Source organism: Zalophus californianus, chromosome 15, assembly GCF_009762305.2.
Source record: "Zalophus californianus isolate mZalCal1 chromosome 15, mZalCal1.pri.v2, whole genome shotgun sequence".
NCBI lineage: Eukaryota > Metazoa > Chordata > Mammalia > Carnivora > Otariidae > Zalophus > Zalophus californianus.
Window position 1 is genome coordinate 56,175,371 of NC_045609.1, and position 26,278 is coordinate 56,201,648.

General features: G+C 41.6%; 1 protein-coding gene across 5 annotated transcripts in view; it reads right to left on the reverse strand.

Moving 5' to 3' along the window:
• Positions 1 to 1,736: 1,736 nt before the first annotated feature.
• The window catches only part of BLNK (B cell linker), a 73,977-nt gene continuing 49,435 nt past the window's right edge, over positions 1,737 to 26,278 (reverse strand). For 3 of the 5 annotated variants that reach the window (XM_027596709.2, XM_027596706.2, XM_027596711.2), the window contains 10 exons: positions 25,488 to 25,559; positions 18,141 to 18,210; positions 15,960 to 15,987; positions 15,094 to 15,136; positions 12,750 to 12,834; positions 12,180 to 12,211; positions 10,321 to 10,388; positions 9,369 to 9,452; positions 7,198 to 7,353; positions 1,737 to 2,481 (listed from right to left, as the gene is read on the reverse strand). In XM_027596709.2, the coding sequence (XP_027452510.2) occupies positions 2,362 to 2,481; positions 7,198 to 7,353; positions 9,369 to 9,452; positions 10,321 to 10,388; positions 12,180 to 12,211; positions 12,750 to 12,834; positions 15,094 to 15,136; positions 15,960 to 15,987; positions 18,141 to 18,210; positions 25,488 to 25,559 (758 nt within the window). In that variant the 3' untranslated portion in view covers positions 1,737 to 2,361. The remainder of the gene's footprint in view (positions 2,482 to 7,197; positions 7,354 to 9,368; positions 9,453 to 10,320; positions 10,389 to 12,179; positions 12,212 to 12,749; positions 12,835 to 15,093; positions 15,137 to 15,959; positions 15,988 to 18,140; positions 18,211 to 25,487; positions 25,560 to 26,278) is intronic. The other 2 variants (XM_027596710.2, XM_027596707.2) reach the window with 1 other exon arrangement.

The window sequence follows — 26,278 nt, forward strand, 5'->3', positions numbered from 1 at the left end:
CCATAAATGGTAGGACTAGGGTACCCGGACCTAACTCTGCAGCTGGTACCACCTCACCTTGTGGTTAGACACAGCTGCTAAATGCCAAGGGCATTCAGTGCAACTAACCATGCTGGGAGGCAAGTCTTTCAGTGGCTTCCTTGCAACATTGCCTAGAAATAGAGGCTGAGTTATAGGGCATCTCAGGGCCATTTTGGACAGGAATTCAGCCTGGCTTAAGATGATGTCTCATTCACATCTCTACACTCTGTTCCCTGGGACTCCCTTGTAGGCAAGTCTGTCATGGCTGCAGTGGGACTGGTTTAGCTCCAAGACTGCAGGTTTATCTGAACCATTGCTCTGGCTGACTCATTATGGCACACTTCAGGCTTCTGGTGGCCCCAGGGCTCCTCTTCCCATCTCTTATGTACATTTGAACAAAGGAACCGTCCTCCTCCTACTGCCGCTGCAATGGAGTTTGCAACATCCTTGATGCACAAAACAGGAAGTGTAGTGGTTTGTTTCCTTGAGCTGCTACGCAACGTACTTCTCCTTGACTAGCAACTTTTATTCTACCACCTAGCTTGCCTGAAAATCTCCTTCTGCAAAACCACTTGTTTGTCAGGTACTGCAAGTCAGAGACAGGGCCTTTGAGATCTCTTGAAAGCTTTTCTAGTTTCACAGAATAGCTTAGGAAGGTTTTAGAGAAGTAGGTAGGGCCATCCTCTTGTAACAGGTAGGGGGAAAAGACTGCTATCTTGGATAGGGTGTTTCTCCAGCTTTGGGGAGAAGTGGATTCCTCAGCAGAGAACTGGCTTATCTCCCAGCAATTCTCCCGGCCTCTGCTCCAAGAAACACACCCTAGCAGTGCTGAACATCAGTCAACTAGATTAGTATTAGCTCATGGCTGTTCTCCTCCACCTAGCTGGAACAGGCTCCCTGGGGGACGAGAACAGGGACGGATCCAAAGAGGTTGCTATGGAGCCAGGGTCACTGCGGTAGCAGAAGGAATTAGTGAGAATTTACTCAAGTAGAAAATAATTCCATATAACACTGAGGAAAACTGAAACAGAAACCTCATACTTTACAAATAGATGATTTGCTTTACAAAAGATAAACCCAGTTTTCTTTAAATTGTGAATTACCTAACATTTTAAATGATTCCATTGTTTTCCTAAAAGGAAAAAAGAACCTTTCCATACAAGATTTCCAAAACCCGTTTATATTTGATTTCACTGTCAAAAATGTATACAGATTGTACTAGTTTCCTAGGGCTACCATAACAAAGTATTATACATTGAATGACTTAAAAAAAAAAAACACAGAAATTCATCATCTCCCAGTTCTAGAGGCTAGAAATACAATTATCTTTACAAGTGGGCCTGTGTGTTACTCTGAAATACTGCCTTCTGGTTATTCAAAATCTTTTCAGATTTTGCTATCTTATTCAGTGATCAAGTGTATTCCTCACTTAATTATTAGATTTTTCTTAATTAGTTGCTTTATCATTTAAGTGCCTGTTTAAAGTACATAGTAGAATGAAAAGCTTTGATATGACAAACTATATTACATTTCTGGGGTGATCTAAGACCTTGGATATGACTGTTCATAATGGTATCTCTTTCATTCCTTAGTGTTCATCAATGTCTGCTTTTCTGCTCTCATTCTGTGGGATGTTTCCCTAGTTTTTCTCTCATCTCCCTTTGAACCTCATATCAAGCTTAGGGCCCATTTAATAGACATGCAGATCAAAGAGGGTATAATTATTTTTAATAAGCAAAGCTGACAACATAATTGTGGACAAGAACTTCTAGAAAGTTCCTATCTATATACATCTCCTATGGCTTAGTTGCAGTTTCCCACTCACAAAATGGACATCCCCCTTAATCTGTACTTACAAATATTGCACATTATCTATACTTTATTTTCTACACATTACAATTTCAACCAAGACGTAATTGTCAAGTATTGGCAGTAGACATTACATTAGTGTACCAGTGACCATTGTCGCGACCCAAATTTCCAGCAGCTTTGTTTTAATCCAAGAGTATTATTTTCTTATTTTGAAAATAGAGTGTTATTTTCTTACATGACTAAAAAGACTTTACACCTATTTCTTTTAAATAAAGATGTTTATTTGGAGAATATTAGTAGCATGATAACTCAACCTCACCAAATATTCACAGTTCATCAGGTCAGGCAATAGAACAAGTCCGTGTGAGCTTCTTATAAAGCAATGGATGACCACCTCAGTAGCTGCCTCCACCTTCTATCCTATTACTGGATGATTCAGAATCCAAAATACGAAGTTTGGGGACTTTTTCTCAAAGTAGAAATAAGGAAAATGTCTGAAGCAATGATGTTGACCTTTTTCAAAAAAATCTATGAAACTTTAACTGCATATTTCAGTCTTGTCGAATCTTTTGTATTATTCTGACTGTCGATAAGAACCAGAGGGCTATGTTGATGATTCTTGATAATTTCAGCAACACTTCCAAAGTACTAAAGCAAGAAAACGTAGATGAATTAAACATTGGAATTTATGTTAACTTTAAGCTCTGCTCCTCCAGTCTTCTCCCACTTTCTCAAGTTAGTCAACGTTACAGCTGACATTCTACCCAAAAAAGTCTAATTTAACAAAGGCTGGAATCTTCGAGGTGGCTGACTCTGGCCTCGCCTATATTCAGTTACACTAAAAACACTGGCAGCCTCAATTAGTGTAACCACTTAGAGAAATTACTTCATTGAGTTCTGATGTAATATTTTAATGACTTTATTTAGTAACAAGTGTAAAACTGTCACACACTGAATTTCTCTACATTCCTCACAAAACAGATTATCTGTTATGTTGCACAAGTCTTAGATACAAGAACTGATGTAATAAATTAACCCTAGAATTTAGTATCAGAAAAGAGTTATTTCCCAGATTAATTCATGCTTGTTTTGTTTTCCTTTTTAATAAATAAAGAAAGCTTTATAAATTCTCATATTTCAAAAAAAATAAATTCTCATATTTCCATTTTTGCTCTAGCTCCCAGAGCTAATTAATAATTAGTTCAGATTTAATTAATAATGGAATCCATGCTAGGCTTTTACCATACATATTTATTTTCCTGTGTGTTAATTCCTATTGTCCCTGGATTTTAATTTAAGGTTATCACAAATATTCTCCTGAAAAATTATCAAAATTTTAAATGAAAGAGAAAATAAATATAACACAGAACAAGAAATGAAATGCATTGATTATATAAAAGTGCTACAAGCTCATAATCATACATAAATGCATCTAGAGTCATTTTCAAAAAAGCAGTAATTGTTTTGCAACACTGCCATAAATTTAGCAATTATCACCAATTGATGTATGGTCTTTTAATTTTTCATACAAAGACAAATTTCTAGAATAAAAGTTTTTTAATCCTTTAATTAATTATTTGGATAACTTCCACATATCTATATCCTGAATCAAATATTCAGGATACTGGTCAAATTTTTCAAATGAAATACCAGTTGTCTTTTAGATAATTGGCTATCTGAATATTAGGTTAGGGAGGAGAGATGAGAGACAGGGACCTTCGAGTATCTTTACTCTTTACTTCTGAACTTGCTCTTCAATCATTCAGCCCTTTTGCAAATGCCAATGAAATTCTTTTATGATATTCATAAAGACATTCATCCTTTTTGCTTGGGATAGCATGTTGTTAACTTGAATGCAGTTGGAAGTTAAGTTGATGGACTAAAGAACTAGGAAATTAAATGGCATGGCCTCTTTGAAGTGGATTCCAAGTGAAAAAGTGTTTTCTGAACCCAGGAAACACAGTAGAGAGTTGCTATACTTACACAAACATCTCATTCTGTCATTCCAGTCCCTGAATATTTTTGAGTATTTCTTTGTTGGAGTGCTTGCAGATTGAAATGTTTGAATAGGGAGTTGAGTGGAGTTGAAATGTGTGAAGTAGGGAGCAGAGTTGAGGCATACTGAATGCAGAATTGAGCATAACTTAGTTGCAGTTTCCCCTCAGTGCTTTTTTTAAAAAAAGTCTACAGTAATTCATTGTATTTGAGATATTCATACATAGACAGAAAAACAACTTGTTTGATAACTCAAAATCTCATGGTCCATAAAATAAAGCAAACATATATCAAAGCTATAAAATTACTTAATACCATATTTACATAATGCCAAAACAACTGCATAAAGTAGTTAAACAATTAATCAATTGGTTTCTTTTTCTAACCATATACACCCAAACACAAATACAGGCAGAGACTTTTCATGATATCCACATTGTTGATATCATGTAACCAGAGTTTTCATTTTCCATTCAAATGTTCAGTATATGGGAGAAATAACCTCTTTATTATGGATATAAATAAGAGTTTTAATGGACCCTGTCAGCACTTCCAGATACCATTATAATAATATACTATTTGTTTTGGTATCTATAGGCTGGATATGTGGGGAGTGGGCTGAAGTTCTATTCATCCTGTGGTAGGGACAAAGACTCTTTAGGCCAGAGGAATCCCTGTTTACCAGAGTTTCCTTAGCAGAACAAGAGTCCAGAGCCTCTATGGGAGCTCAAAATTTAAGAGAATTTCAGGACCTCTAAACAGGACAGCTCCTTCTCCCACCCTTAAGCTTCTTCTAGAAGTACTGGACTCCTGCCTGGGGAAGCTTAGAATGAGACCATCCATCCAAAGTCACTCTGTCCTAAGAGGATCGCCACTATCTATTACACTGATTACTACTGAAGAGCATTTATTTTAAAAGATCTGTCAGATAAAGGTTTCAGTGAGAATGAAGGTTTTTGTGAGTAGGGAAAAAAAGCAGACAGTTCTTTAAAGTTTAACTGGTATTAAATGATAATGCAATCTATATTTTAAAACCCAAGTTTGGTCTTGATCTGAGTTTTTGTGACTTCAGATTCAAGAGTTTTGCATATTCTAATTATCTTAGACTTTATTAAAAGCAAAATAAAACCCCAAGCTATAAAACTCCTAGAAGAAAACAGGGGGAAATCTTCATGAGATTGTATTTAGCAATGATTTCTTGGGTATGACACCAAAACCACAGGTAACAAAAACAAAAATAGACCAATAAGATTACATTAAATTTAAAAACTTCTGTTCATCAAAGGTCACAATCAATAGAATGAAAAAGCAGTTCATGGAATGGGGGAAATACTTGCAAATCATCTATCTGATAATGGGTTAATATCTAGAATATATAAAGAACTCCTACCAACACAAAACCAAAAGATCAAATAACCCAATTTAAAAATGGACAAAGTACTCAAATAGACATTTCTCCAGAGATGATATACAAATGGCCAACAAACATATGAAAAGATGCTCAAAATCACTAATCATCACAGAAATGCAAATCAAAACTGCAACGAGATATCACCTCTTACCCATTAAGATAGCTACTATTTAAAAATCCCAGAAAGTAACAAGTGTTGGTGGGCATGTGGAAAAGTTGGAACCCTTGTGCACTGTTGGTAGGATTGTAAAATGAAGCAATCATTATGGAAGGCAATATGGCAGTTCCTCAAAATTTTAAGATAGAACTACCGTATGATCCAGCAATCCCACTTCTGGATATATATCCAGAAAAACTGAAAGCAAGGGTCTCAAAGAGATATCTGCACACCCATGTTCATAGCAGCACTATTTACAGTAGTCATCAACAATAACCAAAAATCTATCGACAGAAGAATGCATAAACAGAATGTGGTGTACAGTACAATGGAATGCTACGAAGCCTCACAAAGGAAAGAAATCCCGTCACATACTACACAATATGGATGAACCTTGAGGATATAATGCTGCATGGAATAAGCCAGTCACAAAAGAACAAGCATGGTATGATCCCACTTATATGAGGTATCTGAAGTAGTCAAATTCATAGAAATAGAAAGTAGAATGGTGATTGCCAGGGACTGGGAGAGAGTGGAAAAGGGGAGCTGTTTCCAATGCGCATAGAATTTCAGATATGCAAGATGAAAAGTTCTGGAGATCTGTTTTACAGCGTTGTAAATATACTTAATACTACTAAACTATACACTTAAAAATGGTTAATATGGTAAATTTTAAGATACGAGTTTTTTTTAACCACAATTAGAAAAAAGCGAAATAAAGAATATACTCATTGACATAGACCTTACCAGTTTGTTTTACAAATGCAACTCTCCTGCCTGTAATCACTCAATCAACAAATAAATTCACTCATTTAATAAGTACTAATCAAGTATCCACAGAAGGCAGCCATTCAGCTATGGTTCTGGAAATACAGAGATGAGCAAGACCTAGTCTAGTCCCTGGTATCACCTAGTGGAGAGGACAAACACTTCAGCAATTATGATGCTTTTTAACAATTCAAACACTTTCTAACAAGTGCTGGGTTTGGAATGAGTATAGTTCTTTCTGAAAGAGTATTGAAAATAAATATTTATTAACTAGAATTTTTTAAATGCTATCTCCTCTGCTTAGATTGTTCCTTCCACTTTCCTCCTTCTCATCTTTAACTTTCATTCTACCTACTCAAACTCAATCTATCATTCAAGACCAGAACAAGTTTCACTCCCTTTCTGACCATTTATGGATTATTCCAGCCCATATTTCAGGGTTTTCTTATCAAAACAAGCTGGCTAAACAGAGATATGGTAAGCACTGAGTTTGGTCCAGATTAAAGAGGAGTTGGACTTCATATTTGGTTAGTATTCAAGACCTACTCTAATGCTTTGCTCTTGCTACAGGCCCAAAAGCTCATTCTGGTCCAAGGGCTATAGTCTAATATTTCAACACAAGTTTCTGTACCTCCTCTGATCCTTCCCTGGTCATCTACTTTGGTACTTGAGTTGAGATCCTAGTTCTTGACTTAGGAACTCTGGACACTGACCTTGATTCTACTTGACACTTCAACTTTGATTTCTATGTTTCACTGAACCAAAATACTGAATCAGAGTACACTAAGTAACAGGATAAAGGGACTAAGATGCAGCCTTTATGTCATATAAGTCTTTCCTCCTTTCTGTTTTCTCATCGAATATGCTGCCTGAACACAGTATTTTATCTTGTACTCTTTTCTTTTCATGACATGTATGCAAGCCTTGCACCAAGTACTCTTGTATCCTTTCTCCCCTTCTCTAGCATGTAATATGTGATACCATTGTGCTGAATACATAGTTATAGAGTTGGATTAAAAGAGAAGTTACTGACCTCTTCACCATTTTTCTTTCTGCCCAAGGCATACTGCTTTGTTGCCTCAATAAATCGCACAGGGATATTATATACTCGCTTATTAAAGAATACAACTAGTGTATATGGCTGTTTGGAATCATGGCCAGAGCTCTTCCGAATAAGAAATGATCCATCCTGTTTATTAAAAGAAAAACACATTATGGTGAGTATTACTTAGGTTTTCACAGGTTATACATCAGGTTATACCTATGTTATATTCAAAAGGTAATTACTGAGCTATATGATTTTTATTATTGATTACAGTTTATTATTTTCCAAGAAAATACTTCAGTAAAATATATACTTATAGAAAATCCTGAGTGAAGTCAATGCTAGCTTTTTGATGCATGAAATAAGATACTATGTTTATATATTTAGAAATGTATGAAGGGACACAGTAAGATTAAATGTAGAGAGCACTCTTGAACTAGGAACCATGTGTACAAGTTACCTATGAATAAAAAAATATGAAACAAATTCATTCAAAAGTACTATGAGAAGAAAGCTGAAATTGGGAATCAAAACATTTCAGTTGATGAAAACTCTCTTGAAGCAGAAAAAAACTGTAAAACAACACAACAATTTAAATAAATATTTTATAAAATATTCTAGGGGTGCCTGGCTGGCTCAGTCAGAAAAGTATGTGACTCTTGATCTTGGGGTCCTGAGTTTGAGCCTCATTACTTAAAATGAACTGTAGAGATTACTTAAAATGAATAAATGAACTTAAAAACTTAAAAAATAGATTAAATATTCTAGAATCATAAATCCAAAAATTATGAACAAAAAATGGACGAAAAGAGGAAAGAAGAAATGCAACGAGAGTTGATCAAACTCAGGAAGGAAATTGAAGAGAAAGGCAAACCTATTTCAGAAATGAAGACATTATAAGATGCCCAAGGGACAATACCTTTAAATGAAGATATGATAAATGACTGAAGGAAGGCAAGGAAGCAACCCAGACAGGGGGGAAGAAAAGGAGGTTAAAAAAAAAAAAAAAGGAATCAAATAGAGTCAGAGTGGTTGGAATGAAAGAAAGACAAAAAAGGTCCAAAATGCATGTAATTTGAGTTCTTAAAGAAGAAAAATAAATTAATAGAACAGAACTACTTTTTAAGACTGGAATTTAAGAAAATGTGTTAGAAATAAGAGGAAACTTAAATCTATATATATTGAGAGGGGTTCCATCTATCTGAAAAAATTGACCTGAAAGTCAACTCAGAGACATATTCTGGAAAACTATTAGACTTTAAGAACAAACGGTCTACAGAGTCTTCCGACTAAAATATGAAGTTATATATAAGGGCAAGAAAATAACATTAGCATCAGACTTTTCAAAAGCATACTATAAAACAAGGCAATCCAGTGGAGCAGCACTTAAAAACTCAAGACAAGGATTTTATAAGCAGCCAAGATATCCTCCATGTTATCAGATTGAATGTGCAAGAACTCGGGGAATAATGTAAATATAGTCCTTCCTGAGAACCTCTTACAAGGTGAGCTTTGTCAAACAAAAAGAGATAACTGGGGAAGCCAGCAAAGGGATTGATGGGAAAGCATTTAACATAGTTAATTATAGAGCTAGGACTAAAGCAAAGGTAGCAAAAATTAGTATATTAATGTTATATATTCCAGCCAAGTAGGGTGCAAGTGAAGAAAAATGGAAGGAGGAAAGAGAAAGAAAGGGAGAAGTGGCATTTTAACTTCGGATTTTCCAAACTGATCCTAGTGTTCCTACATGATCGGGCTTAGATTCGCCAAAAATTTACTTCCAGGTATTTTTTGCCATCTTGACCTCAATCTTTTAACCCATGATTGATCCAAAATAGCCTGTTACTTCTCACTCCTGAGTGGATCTCATGTAGCACCAAACCTTACAGAGATCTCCCCCTGGAGCCTTCTTCTCTCCCACTGATTGGAGAACAGTGGGGCCTATGGATCCTTGCAGAGAAAGGACAAGCAGAAATGAGATGGAAGAACAAAGAGGGAGATGCTAGAGAGAGGAGAGGATAGCAATTGCTCTTGAATAAGTAAATTAAAAACATGCCTACATCCATAATCGTTGCAATTCCTTAGTCAGCCAATTGCTGGAGGACAGCTGTGCCTATTATAGGCTGAGAGCAGCATATGGGACTTAAAAATGGTCAAACCTTGTTTGATCTGTATAAAGCCTCTTCAGCAGACTTCCGATCGCAGGCACCAGCGTACCATGGCTTGCAGTGAAGGTCCGCTTCCTGTGAAATGGAGGGCATTGCTAAGCATGAGATGGTCCTTCAATAACACGGCACCTTCTGTGCACTGAAAACAAAGTCCCATTTTGCATTACCAAGACAGACCTAACTATATTTGGACCAGCGATTTAAAAATGAGTTTTCTGCTTCCTTTGATCAGTCACAGGATTATATAAATGACTTTTTTCTCATTTGGCCTTAGCTGCTAACTTTAGTACTTGAGCATTATCATCAATCAATCAATCAATCAAACAATCCTGCTAGATTCCTGAGTCATTTACTCCTTTCTCCTAAATAAGTTATAAGTTCCCTGTCTATCATGAGCTTACGGCTGTTGCTTTGTGGAGTGCTTCCGATTTCCGAAGGGTTTTTACCAAATATTATTTTACTGGATTCTTTTAACTACTCCCAAAGGCAAGAAGGATACAATGCTCTCATCCCTCTTTACATTTGAGAAAGCTTAGAGAGACTTGCCCAAGGGCACACAGAGCTCTTTCTCTGTCTTTTTAAAAACTGTGCTGCTGTACGTGTTTTAATATCATATGCCTCCACAGATCTATTCTGAGAAAATTACACAGTTTAAATAGGATCTATGTGAGAGGAAGAACAATAAAAACAACACACTTCTTTGCTAGTCTTGAAGAAACACAAATTGTTACTTAGGGCATCTAGAATACAAATTGGAATACATGGAGCAGGGTCTTAATCCCTGAAAACAAAATGCATTCTGTACCCATCAGCAAATAACAACTTGCAAGCTGACCTAAAATATCGTCTGTCCTCAAGCTTCACCCCAAACTCCTTATAAGAAGACATTAGAAGACGTTCCCTTTCCTGCAGTTTAATGGTAACAATAAGAGTTCATTCATACCTGTTCTGACAAATGGGGGTTAGATGAAAATAGGCCATCCACAGTTGAGCCTCCCCCTTCTGGAAATCCTGAAAGGGATTTGAAAAATCAATGGTCTTCAGTGTATCTTGAGCAGTTAGTGTGCCTACACTCCACTCCAACACTGTGCTAGGGGCGGCAGGGGTCACACGGCACTGAGAAATCACACACACGCCAGAAAGTCTCAAAGCATGGTCTGGGGGCCCCAGGAATCCCCAGGATTCTTTCAGGGAGGTTGTGAGGGCTTTTCCAAATCCCTGTCTCTGTGAAGCCCCATTTTCTTCATATACTTCAGCCAGAAAAACATTGGAACAGCTTGACTAGAGAAGCAGATATGAGAATCAGCTGTCTCTATTACTCTAGGTATTAAAGAGATTTTAAAAATGTAAAACAAGGCCACTCTTCTCACTAACATGTTTTTGTTTGGAAAATACAGTAATTTTTCATAAAAAAATGTTATTTATGTTAACATGTAATGAGTTTAATATTTTATTTATCTATTTTTTAAAAGATTTTATTTATTTATTTGACAGAGACACAGCGAGAGAGGGAACACAAGCAGGGGGAGTGGGAGAGGGAGAAGCAGGCTTCCCGCGGAGCAGGGAGCCCAATGCGGGGCTCGATCCCAGGACCCTGGGACCATTACCCGAGCCGAAGGCAGACGCCTAACGACTGAGCCACCCAGGCGCCCCAAGTTTAATATTTTAAATGAAAAAATAAGTTTTAATTAAAAATGGATTAATAAATGTTTTAATTGTCTGTTTTTAATTACTACATTAAATATCAATAGAAAGAAACATGTGAACCAAAGTTCTTTGGGTCTGCAATGATTTTAAGAGTGTTAACATGGCCCTGAGACCAAAACATTTGATAATTGCTGCCTTATGGCATAAACTTCTTCAAGGAGTTTATAGTCTGTATGTGGAGACACATGAAATAGAGAAAATACTTCACTGCATTAATTAATTAATTCATTCATTCATTCGTTTGTTTGTTCATCACTGTGTGCCTGCCATGGATCAAAACACTGGGGATAGATATACAGCAGTCAAACAAAACAGCAAAATGCCCTGCCCTTCTGGAGCTTAAATTTTAATGGAGTGAGTGAGATAGACAATAAAGACATAAGTAAATATATGTACAATATTAAGAGCCATATACATGGAGAAAAATAAGCAGGGAAGGGGTTGGGGACTAGTCTTGGATAAACAGTATGTTTAAATAGGCTGATCAGGAAGGCCTCACTGAGGTGACACTTGGGTAAGATCTGCAGATAGAGAGGGAGGAGGCGTGTGGCTATCTCAGGAAAAAATGTTCCAGCTAGGAGTAATAGCAACACGCCTAGCATATTTGAGGGATAGACAGCGGGCCACTGTGCCTGGAGTGTGGAGGGAAAAGGGGAGAACAAGGGATGGAGTCAGCCAGCAGGTAAGGAAGGGACCAGGTGTGTAGGATCTGGTGGAGCCCTTAGCATGACTTGAGCTTTAACTTAAATAGCTATCATTTACTGCAGACCTTCTGTATTCAAAGCACTATACCAGGTATGTAATCTTCTTATTTTGAAAATAGTTGTACTGTTTTTATTAAAAAAATTAAATGTAAAATATGACCAGTATGACCAGCGAAATATTCAATCAATATTAAAAAAGAAGTAAAAATTATCCCAGATTTATCTACTTTTGAAAATAACTCTATGAAATAAATATTCTTGGCTCCATTTAACAGAAAAGGAAACAAGCCAGAGAGGAGCTAACCTCCTCCAGATGGACATGTTGCTCAGACACAAGGATCCAGCCTTACCCACAACCTGATATTACTTTCCATGACTTCATTGTACTTACTTGGCAGAGGTATGGGTTTGTGATGGATTTGTCTGAAAGGAAGAAGGTCAGATTAATTAAAGGGCAAAGCACAGGATGAGTAAGTTTGACATTTTGCTTGCACCAAAGATGCTCTGAGCAGGGGCATCCCAAAGGAGTCAACACAAACGGCCAATAAAACATATCTAAAAATAGGAAAGGCATCAAAACCTTCAAGGTAAGTAAAACTGTCCCCTTTAGTTTTTAAAAAGGAAGAGACTTGGCTAAAGCGTTAGATTTTAGTTAAGACTGATAATTAACCCAAATATTACATCTTTGTGATTCTAAGCAGTTCTTCGAAAGTTTTCTTCCTATTCAACACCTTTTAAAATTTAATGAGCACTAGGTGTTATATGCAACTGATGAATCACTGAACTCTACCTCTGATACTAATAATACACTATATGTTAATTAATTGAATGGAAATTAAATTAAAATTTAAAAAATTTAATTGCAGTGCAATGAAATGTCAGATCTTTACCAAGCCAGTGTCACTATGCAGTGTGACAAAACAGGTGTTAGGGAAACATTTTTAAAGGAAAGCATTCTTACTTCTGGGCAGGAGGAAACACTGATGACTGCATATTTTCTTGTCTGTGGCTAGCTGTTCGGTGGCGCTCAGCAGGTATAGGTTTTTCTGCATTAAGAAAATGCTCATATTAGGCTAGAATGAAATGTCTGTCTCCATGTCCAAACCCAGCAACATCAACTGAGAAGAACCGGATTCGGTCCGATGTCTTCCCATGAACATGGCTTTCACCAGGATGCCATCTGTTTATGCACCTCTCTGTCTGGTGATGTGTCTGCACGATTAGGAGTAGGACTCCTACCAAGCAATGTTACAGGCACACCTTTCCATTCTGTAGCAATACCCATGGGGACTCAGCCTATGGGGTGGCCCTTTAAGTGTGTGAGTATAGGCGGCAGCCAGAGACAAACCAGTTTGAACCACGCTGGTGTCCCCCACACAGGTATTCCAATACCCTGGCGTATCTTCATTAGTCACAAGAGGTGGTATAAGTAATTTTTACTGGTAAGAGGTAAAATATCAGAGTTTGCAAATAATCGACTCTTTTTGAAAAATTACCCGAGCAAATTCAAGGTCAGCCCTATAATAATGTTCATCTCACTTGCATTTCACTGTGTTTTCCTGAGTGGGAGAGGAAGGGGTGGAGTTATAACTGGTACGCAGGGAAATGGGTGTAACCTGAAATGTAAGAAATTTATGTTGAACACAGTGAACCTGACTGCTGAACCATTGATGAATGTGATTATAAATTATCCTAATGCTTTATTCTTCCTCAAATTTGGTCCGGGGTGTGTTAAAATCTGGGTGTGTCTATGGGTGTGTGTCCCACATGGAAGAAAGGTGAACTCTTGGTCTTCCATTACAGGAACCCAAAAAGAATAAAAGTCATATCAACTCAAAGATCCAAATAAATGGTAAGACAGACCTCGGGGTTTCTTGTAATGCAGCGAAATTTGGAAGCCTTGAATCCCTGAAGGATGTTTTAAGTCTAGGTCAAGTTACTTTGAGCGACCATGTGAGATATTTTGTTCATGACATTACAGCTTGGTAATTTCAGAAGGAGAAACAGTAAACACACTTGGTTCCCACAGCCTGCTGAGCTTTGACCACCCCACTTCGCCTCTGCAGTCCCGGAGGCTTTCTTCCTTCCTTCCTTCCTTCCTTCCTAGGTGAGAAGAGGCTGCTTACCTGCACTGGGTTTGGATGATGGTTGCCTTTGTTCTTGAAACAAGTCACAAAACTGATGGCATGCCAAGCTCTTGCCCTAGGAGCCCTTTGGCAACAAGGACACCCAAGCTGCATGCCATGAGCTCCTTCTCTGCTGGTTTTCAAAGTCCCCTGAAGCCAGTGGAATCTGCACAGGGTCGAGCCTACTTCCTGCAGAAGCTTACCCTAACACTCCACTATTACTTGAGCTCCCTGCTCAGCAGGCATGGAAGACTGTAAGGAATGGAAGGACAGCAAGGCAAAAGCCTCAAAGGACAGGCAGATGAAAGAAAGCAAGACAGCAGCAGAAAGGGAGGGATACCTCAGAAATAGCCTGGAGAAAAAAAGATGTGGGAAACAGATATAAATAACCCCCAGTGGAGCAGTTAAAGCAGACAGGCAAGTTGGAGGACACATTCAGAAAATGTCCACCATCCATCATCAGAGAAACCAGGACATTTTATGGAGATGTGCCCCCGTGAACTCAGGACATGGGGAAAACACTCACTGGGGAGCTTCAGTTAGTGACTTAGATGGGTTCGGGACTCTAACTTCTTTATAGTGTTTTAAGTGTTGAGATTATGGGTAATTCTTACTTCTTTCTAGGTTTTTATTTTTTTCCCCTCCAGGATTTTTCAAATACGAATATTTTTTTAAATGGGAAAATTCTAATTAAAAGTATATGTAAGATTTTTAGGCTATGATAAGACAAAGGAAAACATTTGGAGACATATTAAAACAGACATTTGAATTCAGAGAACATTATTTTTGAAAACTTAGTAAAATAACTTGTTCAAATAAACAGATTTTTAAAAATTTCATTACCTTAACAAAGCTATTAGTTCTAAGATACGTGAATGGCTCTGAATAAGGCTTCATATCTTTGTAAGGCCATGGCACTGTTTCTGGCAAGTCATATGTCTACAAACAGGCAGGTTTGGGGCATGTAGACCATAGCCTTGCCCCAGAGACACTGACACGAAAGCTCAGGTCCTTACTACTCTTTGCAAAGTGAAGGCTATTTTGTTTAGAAAACTGCGTTTCAAATATACAATTGCCTTATAAATAGTGAGAGCAATTTAGAAACACACTTATGTACAAATCCTTAAGTCAAATAACTTTAAGAGGACACACTCGTCCTTCAGAATAATATAGATTTACCTTCACAAACACTTGCGGCATTCTGTGAAGAGGCAACTGGAGTCTATTAAAAAAAAAAAAGGCAAGGATATTTAATACAATGGAGTGTAGAAATAAATGTCAAAGCAATATTATTAAAATAAATATTTGGGGAGGACATTTCTTTGATGCATAGCTATTCTTTCAATCACAAGAACAACAATAAAAAACACACAGTTCCCAGCCCAACCTTTGCATTCCACGACAATGGATTAGGAGCGGGTCAGGGAAGGATCAGTGTCATCCTGGTGTAGGGACTTCTCTCTCTGCTCAGTCAACAGGGCTGACGGATACTGTGACCCCCAGTAGCTGCTGACCAGCTTGCACAGTGGGAAAATGGCATCTGGCTTTGGTCTTAGGGCCCCACCTCAGTGTTTGCTAAGTGACCATAAATGTTAGGCTAGGGAGTAGGTACTAGGTCAAGGTGGGCTTCCTCAAATAGTGGGCTGGCCCAGGTTCCCCGCATTCTGGCCAGAATCTGAGTTTAGTCAGACCTATATGCGCCTGATACACCATTAGCTCCCAGGCCAGCGGATGGAAAATAGGCTCAGGGGCTCCCCGTGGGGAAGGCAGATGTCAGCGGAGGCAGGGAGCCTGGCTTCCACCTTGGATCTGCCGCTTGCCCTCAGTGAAGCCACGCTGAGTCAAGTGAGGATGAGCTCCTCCCCTGCAGCATCTTCCCTGGCTAACCAGGAATGCAGAATTTCTCTTGGACTGTCTGGGCAGCAACTTCAGTTGCTAAAATTGCGGCCTTCACCTTAGCCGGAAGCATTGTCAGCTTTAAATAAGGGAATAAGCATAAGCATTGCAGGAAATATGAAACACATTTAAATGCAAAATTAACTTACTGTCTTCAGGGGTGTAGCTGGTTTTTTCCTGGGGGATAAAGAGATGGGGCTTTGTTAAAGCATAATAAAGATAAAGTGGAGCTGACTACTTATCATTTTACTCTCGAATTTAAACTAGAATAATAAACGTGATATGAGTGTGTTGGACGACTGTCCTTGAAGGGCAGAGGGGGATGGAAACAGGATTTAGCCGTGATCCTCCTAGCTTCAGATAGGGTCCACTGACAGATGGCAAAGAGTTAACTGGGGATAAACAGAAGCGCCAGTTGCCAGGGAGTCGGGAAACTGAATTCTTCTTCCAGTTCTGCGGCTGATTACTCTGTGACCTCAGGCCTCTTTCTCTCGCCTGCGAGGCCCGTTGGAGCTTTAAGTTTCCTTGTCTGTAAAATGAGTACTACCATCAGTATTTCCAAAGCGTGTATGCAGAGCCCTCCCAGCCTCCAAGGGCACCCTTGGGCTACTGCCTGGGGCCGCGGGTGGAGACAGGAGGATGGCCCAGCAGGGGAGGCAGCCCCCAGCACCTCCCTGGCCAACTGCTGCCCCTGCTCAAGTGACTTACTCTCTACTAGGATTTCATCCTGAACAGAGAAATCCAAGACCAAAACACGTGTGAAAACCACCGTGATCTGTGGTCCTGAAGGGGTTTTCTGAGCTAACGCCCTGATTTGCCTTGGTTCCGGTAGAGAATGTAATCTAATATTTTAAGGGTATATGCTTCTCTTCTGTATTTATTTTAAAGACTCTCCCCCACCTTCTCTCTCCCTCTCTCTTGCTTTCGTTTTGGCTGACAGCTGGAAGACTGGGGGAAGAACACTAAATTCCTAAGTGCACTGGGTTAGGCTTTTCATCTGTTATTTAAACCTCACAGTGACCTCTAAAAATGGATACTATTGTTACATTTTAGAGATTAGGAAACTGAGGCTCAGAGATATTAAGTGATTTGCCCAAAGTGATAAAGCTGAGCCAAGGGAGAACTTTTGGTTAATAGACCCTTGAACTTAAGAATGTCTTTGCTTTGGGGTGTCTGGGTGGCTCTGTCAGTTAAGTGTCCGACTTTTGGTTTTAGCTCAGGCAGTGATCTCAGGGTCGTGAGATCAAGCCCTGCCTCAGGCTCCAAACTCAGCGCGGAGTCTGCTTAAGTTTTTCTCTCTGCCCCTCTCCCTGACGTGCTCTCTCACCCACTCTCTCTCTTTCTCCCTCCAAAATAAATCAATAAATCTTTAAAAAATGTCTTTGCTTTACACAGAAGCAGAATTACAATTATAATCAGGCAGGCCAGCTTTGCACATATTTAAGCGTGCTTTTAAAATATCCTATTGAATCGGTATAAAATTATGGGGTCACTGTGATATTAACCTATTACATCTCCTAACAGTTTACAAAGCTCTTTTAAATTCAATAAAGAAGAATGACTCTCTTGGGGCGCCTGGGTGGCTCAGTCGTTAAGTGTCTGCCTTTGGCTCGGGTCATGATCCCGGGGTCCTGGGGTCGAGCCCCACATCGGGCTCCCTGCTCAGCGGGAAGCCTGCTTCTCCCTCTCCCACTCCTCCTGCTTGCGTTCCCTCTCTCTCTGTGTCCCTCTCTGTCAAATAAATCAAATCTTTAAAAAGAAAAAGAAGAAATGACTTGCTTATTTCACCTTTGAAAGGAACCTCGACAGTGTGGCTTGGATCAAACCATCCAGTGTAAGCGGTTGGGTGTACATGTGTTTGTTTACAGATCATTACCTACTTGAAAGAGAAGCGGAGGAGGAGAAAGCAAAGATGGAACCTGCTCGTGGGTCTCAAAATTATTCAGGTGCTGGAGCTTCTGTCTGAATGAACACAAATCATTGAACTCAAGATTTAACTAAAAATTTAGGGGAGGAAAGGCTGCTAGTCTTAATTTCAGCAGGGGACCCCCTCGTCCAACTTGAAGCATGCCATGGGCGTGGAGGAGGAGAACAGAGCAGTGGGGCTTCATTTCCACACTCTTTAGGAACACACCTGTTGTGATGTGAGGTGCACCTATATCTGAGCTTGAGCTGGGGTGCTCTTCTGGATGGAAATAGAAAAGAACCGGCTTCCCCCCAGGTTCTCAGCCAGGACCCCTTTGTGGATTCCAGGCAGGCCCTGCCCACGGCAGTGGTGGAGACCATCCACTCACATCTCACAGAGCTGATCCTGCACAGCAGGTACTCACCTGGCCCTGGGCAGCGGGGATGGTGCAGCAGGAGAAGGTGACTTAGCGTCCCAGGCCCCACTGTTACGACCTGCACAAACATACACACAGGTCAGTCCCCAACTCCTGAACCTGGGGCCGATGGTCACAGTGAGGCTGGCCTCCCCGAGAAGCTCAGAAATACAGGCACATTTTTGGCTTCTTTCAGTTAAGCATGTATAGGTGGTTACATTGATGCCATTGGGGAAAATCTGTAGGCAAAGGTGATGGCATATTTATATAATGTCAATTTATAAGCTCAGAACCAGGATGTGAATTAGGGACTCCATCTTAACATTTCTAAATGACTTTCTCTTTTTCCCAATGGGACAAGGACAGAGCCCCTTGATTTTATGGGCTCAGTGAAGGGCCCCAGGCCCACAGCCAAGAGCACCCACTTGCATCTATATACGCTGCACAGATGGGCACACCAGCGGTGCCTAGAGACGGAAAGAAACAGACCCACCACTCCTGCGACATGCCTCTAGGCATTGCTTTTGCATAATCACACTGACTTATACTCTATCCCATCCAGAGGCTGTTCACTCACCTCTGAATTCTCAGGACCTCTGCCCATTGCCAGATAGGCAGATTGAGACAAATGACAAACTACTGCACAAATCTCATCTTCCAAAGTTACAGAAGGGACCCAGAGGGCCTTGTCCACTGTACCTCATTTCCCCCCAAGACAGAAAGCAGACAATCACGAGGGAGGAACTGAGAGACAGGCAGAGCTTCACCGCTGGGACAGGGCAGGCCTGGAGGGAAGCGCCAGACCCCCGGCCAGCTCCCCAAGCGTCTCCTGCCTGCCTCCGCTCAGGCTGATGCTCGCCTGCCTGGACATTACGGCTCCGTAAGACAAAGCTCCTTATTGCCTTAGAGCGAAACGAAGATCTATTTTATTAAGAACCTACTACATTTCTAAGTCCACAATTCCTGTTGGACCTACGGGGTACTCTGTAAATAGAGGTTGGACCTGCCCTCGGTATGTCTTATTTTAGTTTGCAAGATAAAGCACAAATAGGTGAGCACGGAGACATAATCACATAGGAGGAATTACTGAGAAGCTGGTACGTGAAGAACACTGTGTTGGGGGTTGTGGAAGAGCTGGAGAAGCAGGGATACGCCTCTGGCCCCTCGGGATTTATAACCCGAGGGAACGCACACACCGTGCCCCCTCAGCTGGCAGGACCACCTATCCCAAACACAAGAAAGGGGCCTCAAGAACTATTGAAAATAGAGCTCATGGGGCACCTGGGTGGCTCAGTCATTAAGTGTCTGCCTTCGGCTCGGGTCGTGATCCCAGGGTCCTAGGATCGAGCCCCGCATCGGGCTCCCTGCTCAGTGGGAAGCCTGCTTCTCCCTCTCCCTCTCCCACTCGCTCTGCTTGTGTTCCTGCTCTCCCTATCTCTCTCTCTCCCTCTGTGTGTGTCAAATAAATAAATAAAATCTTTAAAAAAAAAAAAAGAAAGAAAATAGAGCTCATAAAGCTCATTCTCATGTACTTTACTAGAGAGAGGCCTTCAGGCCTTCACTCAGAGCCCATCCATCCACCCGTCTTCTACATTCAGTTCTTACACGGGGCCAATTTCCATGAACGCTCACAAAAGAACAGCCAAGAGTGCATGGTGTCGCCTCCCCAGCGCCCCGTGAGGGAATGGCCCCTCCATGTGACTCCCACTTAGATGTTATCTGACCTTGATGTGACTTTGGAAAATATTTTGGAAACATTTTGAAAAAGAGACCACATTTGGAATTTTTAATATTTCACATGATGATAAACTGAAATGTCATCTGGAGTATGCATCCAACTGTGTTTCATCAGCTAGTAGACCAAATTATTGCTGTTCTTCGAATTCTTAATGCCTGATTGACCCTATTAAAATGCCTCTGGCTATTCGTAGATTTTGATGGAAGATCTCAGGGAAGGGGGAAAAAAAAACCACCCTTGTTTGAAAAATAAGGAAGTAGAAAGGCCTAAGTCAGAATTTCCTCCCAGGGGTTTTCCCTCTTTTTCAATGCCACGGGCTCATTTGGCCTGGGTACATTGCTGTTGTCATATTTACTGCCTGGCTTCTCTACTAAGCTTCCCTTCCCTTCATATCTTTAGTCTGCCAACATGTTCCTTCCCCCTTCCTTGCTCATAAATCACTTCTGCGATCAGAGGGAGGGGCATGCTGCTCCCTCTGTGGTGGTAATCCAAGCACCGGTGGAAAACCCATGGTCTCTCTCATCAGGAAGATGGAGTTCTAGTTACTTCTTTGCCACCAGACTGGCTGGTGGTCTCTTATAAGCCACTGTGCTTCAGTGTTCCCCTCTGTGAAATGGGGACACAACCACCTACCTTACCTAACTCAGAGTTATTGTTGCAAGACAATAGGAGAACTTTGAAAATGTAAAGAATTAGCCAAATATAAACTAATATTGCTGGAAAGGGACTGAAAGTATTTGAGGTTAGAAATGAAAAGAGCCAGATGGAGAAGGCTTTATACTGTATGCCTCCGTCTATATGAGCTGTCCAGAAAAGGCAGATCTATAACAACAGGAAGCAGATCAGCGGTTGCCTAGGGCTGGGGGTGGGAAGAACATTCACCAAAAACAGGCATAAAGGATCTTTTGGATTTGGAAATTTTCTAAAACTGGATTGCAGTGATGGTGAAAAAAAACTCTGTAAATGTAATGATTTATAAAAAATACTGCATTATACATGTAAAACGAGTGAGCTTTATGATATGTAAATTATAACTCATAAAGGATCTCGGTAAATGTGATTATCGCTATTTTTGTTTTAGCATCTTGTTATCAACCATCACAGTGTCTCCAGGTGCTGGGCTTCTATGCCGGGTACTTTAAATGTGCCATCACCAAGCCTCACATCACATCATGTGGAGCAAACGGAGGCTCAGAGAGGTTAAGTGGCAGGGCTGGGGTTGAACAGCAAGGCTAGCTGAGTTTAAAGCCAGGTGGACATTTTCCTCTCCAGCCAATGCCTCCTAATGTTACTCTGGGGTCTGATTTGGCAGGTCAGACCCACTTGCTGTTTCTCCCTTATATGGGGAAAGATTAGTGAAAGAGAGGCGGGCTTTTGTGGATGCCCATGGGAAGACGGGGAATGACTCTCTTATCTCATAGGCCGGGGTGACCCTCTCTGCTGCTCTGGGCCTGAAGTCAGACCCAGGGGCACGGCTGAGGTAGGACAACCTGGTCCCTTCTTCGTGACCAGGATCCTTGCTTTCTGGCAAAGCCAAATTCTTGGCTGGAATTCTCCAAAGGAGAAATTGGAAATGTGATAAAGAGAGATGTGTCCAAAAGAATAATAAAAGAAAAATCAGCTTTGTTTTAATTGTATCGAGCAAAAAATGATGTTAATGTTCGCACAACTGGTGCTTACCAAAGTTTCTCAACTAGGAAAACGACCTACTCATTTTTCCTTCTACCACATGGATTTTATGCATCACCCTCTCTTCAGTTTTACATACAATGTTGGTTAAGTTTCCTTATCCTTAACAATCTCAATGTTGGCGTAGTAAGCCCTTGGGATTTCACTCTCTTCTAGCTGTTCTAGAAACTCTATTATTATTGGGGCTTGCGCACCAGCTGGGGCGTCCCTTACCTGATCTCAGGTACCGTGTGAGCTCTTACCAAATAAAGAGATTTAATTTAACAGCTTCAGAACAATTTGGCTTATAGGTAAAATTCAACTTGCATGTTGGCAGGGAATTGTAAATTCCCAAACTCTTCCCCTGTTTTAGGAAATAAGGAGAGAGAACACTTTCTAAGGGCTACCTACTTAGAGGAAGTTCAGAAATGCATGCCCTGTCTACCTCTTCTGACAAAAGCTACAAATAAATCAGCCAGGGGCTGCACAGCTTACTTCCAAATCACATTTAGAGATAAATCACCAAAACACTTCAGTCTTTCAGTTTGTTTAGACCAGTGGTTCTTAACTGGTAGTATTTTGTACCACCCTCCCCCCTGCCACCCTGGGGGTCATTTGGCGATGTCTAGAGCCATCTCTGCTTATCGCTACTGGAGAGGGGTTGGTATTGGCACCTAGTGGGCAGAAGCACCCAAGGATGCTGCTAAACATCGCACAGTGCACAGGACAGAGGGGACAACAAAGAATTATCGAGCCCCAAATGCCAGTTGTGCGGAGGTCGAGACACCCTGAGTTAGGGTAAAACTCTAGGCAGAAAGGAAGACACAACTGTCCCTTGAGATGTGTCTAGGGCCCTCCACCAGACTGGTCATGAATCAAGGCACGCAAAACAAAGGATTCGGAATAACGGCACAAGAGCTATCACTTTAGGAGTGGGATTCTTATATGTTTACTCAACTTAATCCCCTCCCTTCCAAGGAGCAGGTGCCACTTTTTTCTCCATGTTTTCAGAGGAGGAGACTAAGAAACGTAGAGATTGCTCAGCCTGTTTGGAGCCTGGCACCTAGCGCAGGTCAGAGCCAAGCCCTATGGCTTTGGAGTCTGTGCGGTCCCGAAACTGCGCTTCTCCATGTGGAGCACGGAGCACGGAGCACAGGTGGAGGCCGCCCCTGCACCTAATCCACTGTGTAGTACTCGGCAAGCACCTTAGGAGCCATCAAAGAGCCAAAAGCAACATCCATTAACCAGCGGCCAGTGCCAGGGTGCACTGCTCTGACAGAAACACGGATCGGAAGCCTTAGCACTTTCATGATGCCTATCCAGGCACTATCTGAGTCTTTAAAGGCTAGTAGATGGTTATACAAAGACACAGGCAAGTAGTCTGATGATTCCTTTTATCAAAATCATCTCTGAAAACTGCACATTCAGAAAATCGTTCTAACTGTTCAGGTTCGTCCCTTCCAAATTATCTCACTTCCTCCCTCTCCTGTACTTCCTCCCATCTGTACCCAACAATCACATAACCAGGAAATTATTTTCTTGTTCAGGTCTGGTTTCTTCTGATGCCTCCAGTATTAAAATATAGCTTTGCTAGATTAATAGAAAATCAACGAATAATAAATCCAATGGTCATTGGACCATTAGCCCTCATGATGGTGCCACGTGATTCCTTAAATACAGCTGGTACTGGGGGACTCATTCACTCTCAACCAACTGACTAAATCACCATTTCAGCACCTACTCTGATCCAAGTCCTGTCTAGGCCCTGGAAACACAGCTATGAGCAAGACGTGGAGCTGAGGTCTTAGAGGAACGACGGGCAGAGATCTCAGGGGAGATTGAAGGGGCAGTGCAGGGTACTACAGGGGCACCAAAGGGATCCGCCCCTATGTGAGGTCAGGAAAGGCCTCCTGAACACGTGAGATCTAAGGCAACATCTTCAAGGAGCTTGCAATGTGCGTAAGGAGATTAGACTGAGACCCAGCATAATCAGAGAATAGGTGTGGGATGAGGCTTAGAGCAAAGGAGAGCTCTCTGAGGGCTACAGAAAACATAGGAGGTTTCTTAGAGGGGAGACTTCAAGCTGGGCCCCGAGGATGGTCAGGGTTTGGTGTCATAAAAGTGAGAATATAAACAAAGACCACAAGGCACAACCCGTGATGAACAGGCTGATTGGAATAGCGGGGGTGTTTTACGAAGAAGAGGTCCTTATAAAGTAAGAAGAACACTTTAAAAGGCAAACACCAGAGATTATTAAGCTATCATTCTAAAGGAGGGCTTAGGCCTTCATGTGGGTTTCGGGGAAAGGTTTTCTGTTCTGGTCATAACAACCCTTCTCCCAAGTTATCAGGAGTCAGGCGTCATCACTCCAGCTGGGACCAAAGCCACCTTGCCATGACCTTTCAGGTTGTTGTGTTGACATGTGTTCCCAGAAGTTAAGATGAGCTGGAAGAGGTGGCTCTGACCCCTTCCCCCCACACATAAGGAGCCGGTGGGCTTTGGGGGAGAGAATAAAGAAGACAAGAACTTGTGAGGAAGGTGAACAATGCTCACCAAATGAGTCTGTGCCCTGTAAAGAAAATAATTTTCTTTCATTTTCTCTCAAGGATCATGTCCCTCGAAGCAGAGCTCAGTCTCCCAATATCTGTGTTCAGCCTTCAGTGCTGGGAGGGAAGGGAGTGTGTGTGTGTGTGTGTGTGTGTGTGTGTGTGTGTGTGATAGATATGGGCCTAGTTGGGGGAAGAAGGAGGGAAGGCTGGAGGGGAGGCCCCTGCCCCTCTCTGTGCTGGAATAGGGCGGGGTGTGGGCACCACCCAGCATCACAGGCCTTGGCCTTGGGGCTGCCAATCTGTACAGCAGACAACTAGGAACCATGGGGTGTGCATGGTTTGGGTACGGGTGACATGGTAAAAACTAACTTTGACGTGGAATAGAACTAGCAACACTTGGAGGCTTTCAGAAGCTCATCTTCGTGACAGAGGAGAAAGCCTGGAGGCAAGGGTATGGCTAGGGGACTCTCAAAGACGGGAGGTAGGAGGTGTGAAGTGACAATGTAATGGACTAGGGTGGTCACAACTAAAACGGAAGTGTGGGTTTAGGAAAAAGACATAGCAGAGGCTTTGGAAAGAACACAGGCCCTCAGACATGTGGCCCGCAGGCTAACAGGCACAGAGGACTAGGCCCACCCTACACGGAGGGAGGCCATGAATGCATTGAGCGTGAGGCCGTGGGAATGTCAAGTGGTTCAGAAGAGAAATCAGGTCAAAAGCTGGCCACCAGGAAGTTACGGGCTTAGACAAGAGAAGTGAAACCAGAAAAATGGATGAAGCCCAAAGACGTGAAAGATAATATTCTTTCCTGAGCATTTGCTGTGCCAGGCGTGCATGAAAGCTTTCCCATGCACAATTCCAGAATTCTCCTGTCACAGGGCAGGGACTCTTATCTCCATGTACAGAAGAGAAAATCTGGAGAGTAGAGAGGCAAAGAAGAGGCCCAGAGTGGTACAGCTGGCAACCGGGGGCATTGAGACTCCAACCCAGCTCTGTCTGGTCCAAAACTCAAGCTCTTAACCACCACACTATTCTGAAAGAAGAGTGGAGGGCTGAGGGCCAAACGGTGCAGACACCCTCAGTCAGCGCAGGGGCGAAGGAGGAGGAGCCAGCAAAGTGCCAAGTGAGGTAGGAGGGAAACCAGGACTTGGCCAACAGAGGCCCAGGGGTCTGGGGGCGGGGGTGGGGGGCAGGGTCCCTTAACATAGTGGCCACCAGACAATGGAGGAGGACAAGACCTTCTGTCACAATTTATTAAGAAATTTGGAAAGACAAGTGATTATTTCTTAACATTTGGTCTGAGTTGTTTGTCTTACTTGGAAAAGATTGAAAAGCCAAGCCGCCAAACATAATCATTTCACACACACAAAACCCAAACACCAAATCATGCGTGTACTTTACCTGAAGCTGTCCCTGGAGCAGGGGCTGGCTTTGAGGAGTTATTTGGCTTGGTGGATCTATTCACCATGGGAGCTTAAACACACAAACATATACATACATATAACAATCATAGATATAGTTCATTGTGGGAGATTCACACTTGCGGAAAAACGCATCGTGGGAATGATGGGGTCAGAGCAGGGAATTTGTAAAGAATGGGAAAGACACTTGTTAAATACATAAGCCACGAAAGAAGTCTTCTCAGAAGAAACGTCTTTGGTTAAAGGGATAATCAGATTATTTTATGATAGGGATTTTGTTAAAGTGAACGCAGGCTTGTAATTTCACCAGCCTAACTGGTGGTCCAGGAGATGAAAGAGTTTTTGTTTTCTTCATCAGGAGAAGTATATTGAACCAATAGTGGAGGGACCAAATTCCCACCTCTCCTGCCACATGCAACACACAGCATTTCTCTTGGATTTTCTGGGGTTTTGGAGTGGGGAGCAATTTAATGCCTATTTATGGTTTCATGGTGACGGGTGGCTGAGGAATTCAGGTGGGTCTTGAGGCTGCTGGTGCTATCTGGGGAGGCCGGGAGAGGGCTGCTACAGAACGGCAGAGTAAAAATGGAGTATGATGACTTCAGAGTCGAGTTTGTGAGATGAGGAACGTTACTTGAAGAAGCATCCTTTCCACAGGATCCTAGTCTCCACAGCAACTCGATCCAGAGCGAACATGCCCTGCTCCGCTCCCGGCCTGAGGGTACATGGCTTTTAGAGATCACTCACCATGGCATTTGTTATTCCTCGAAG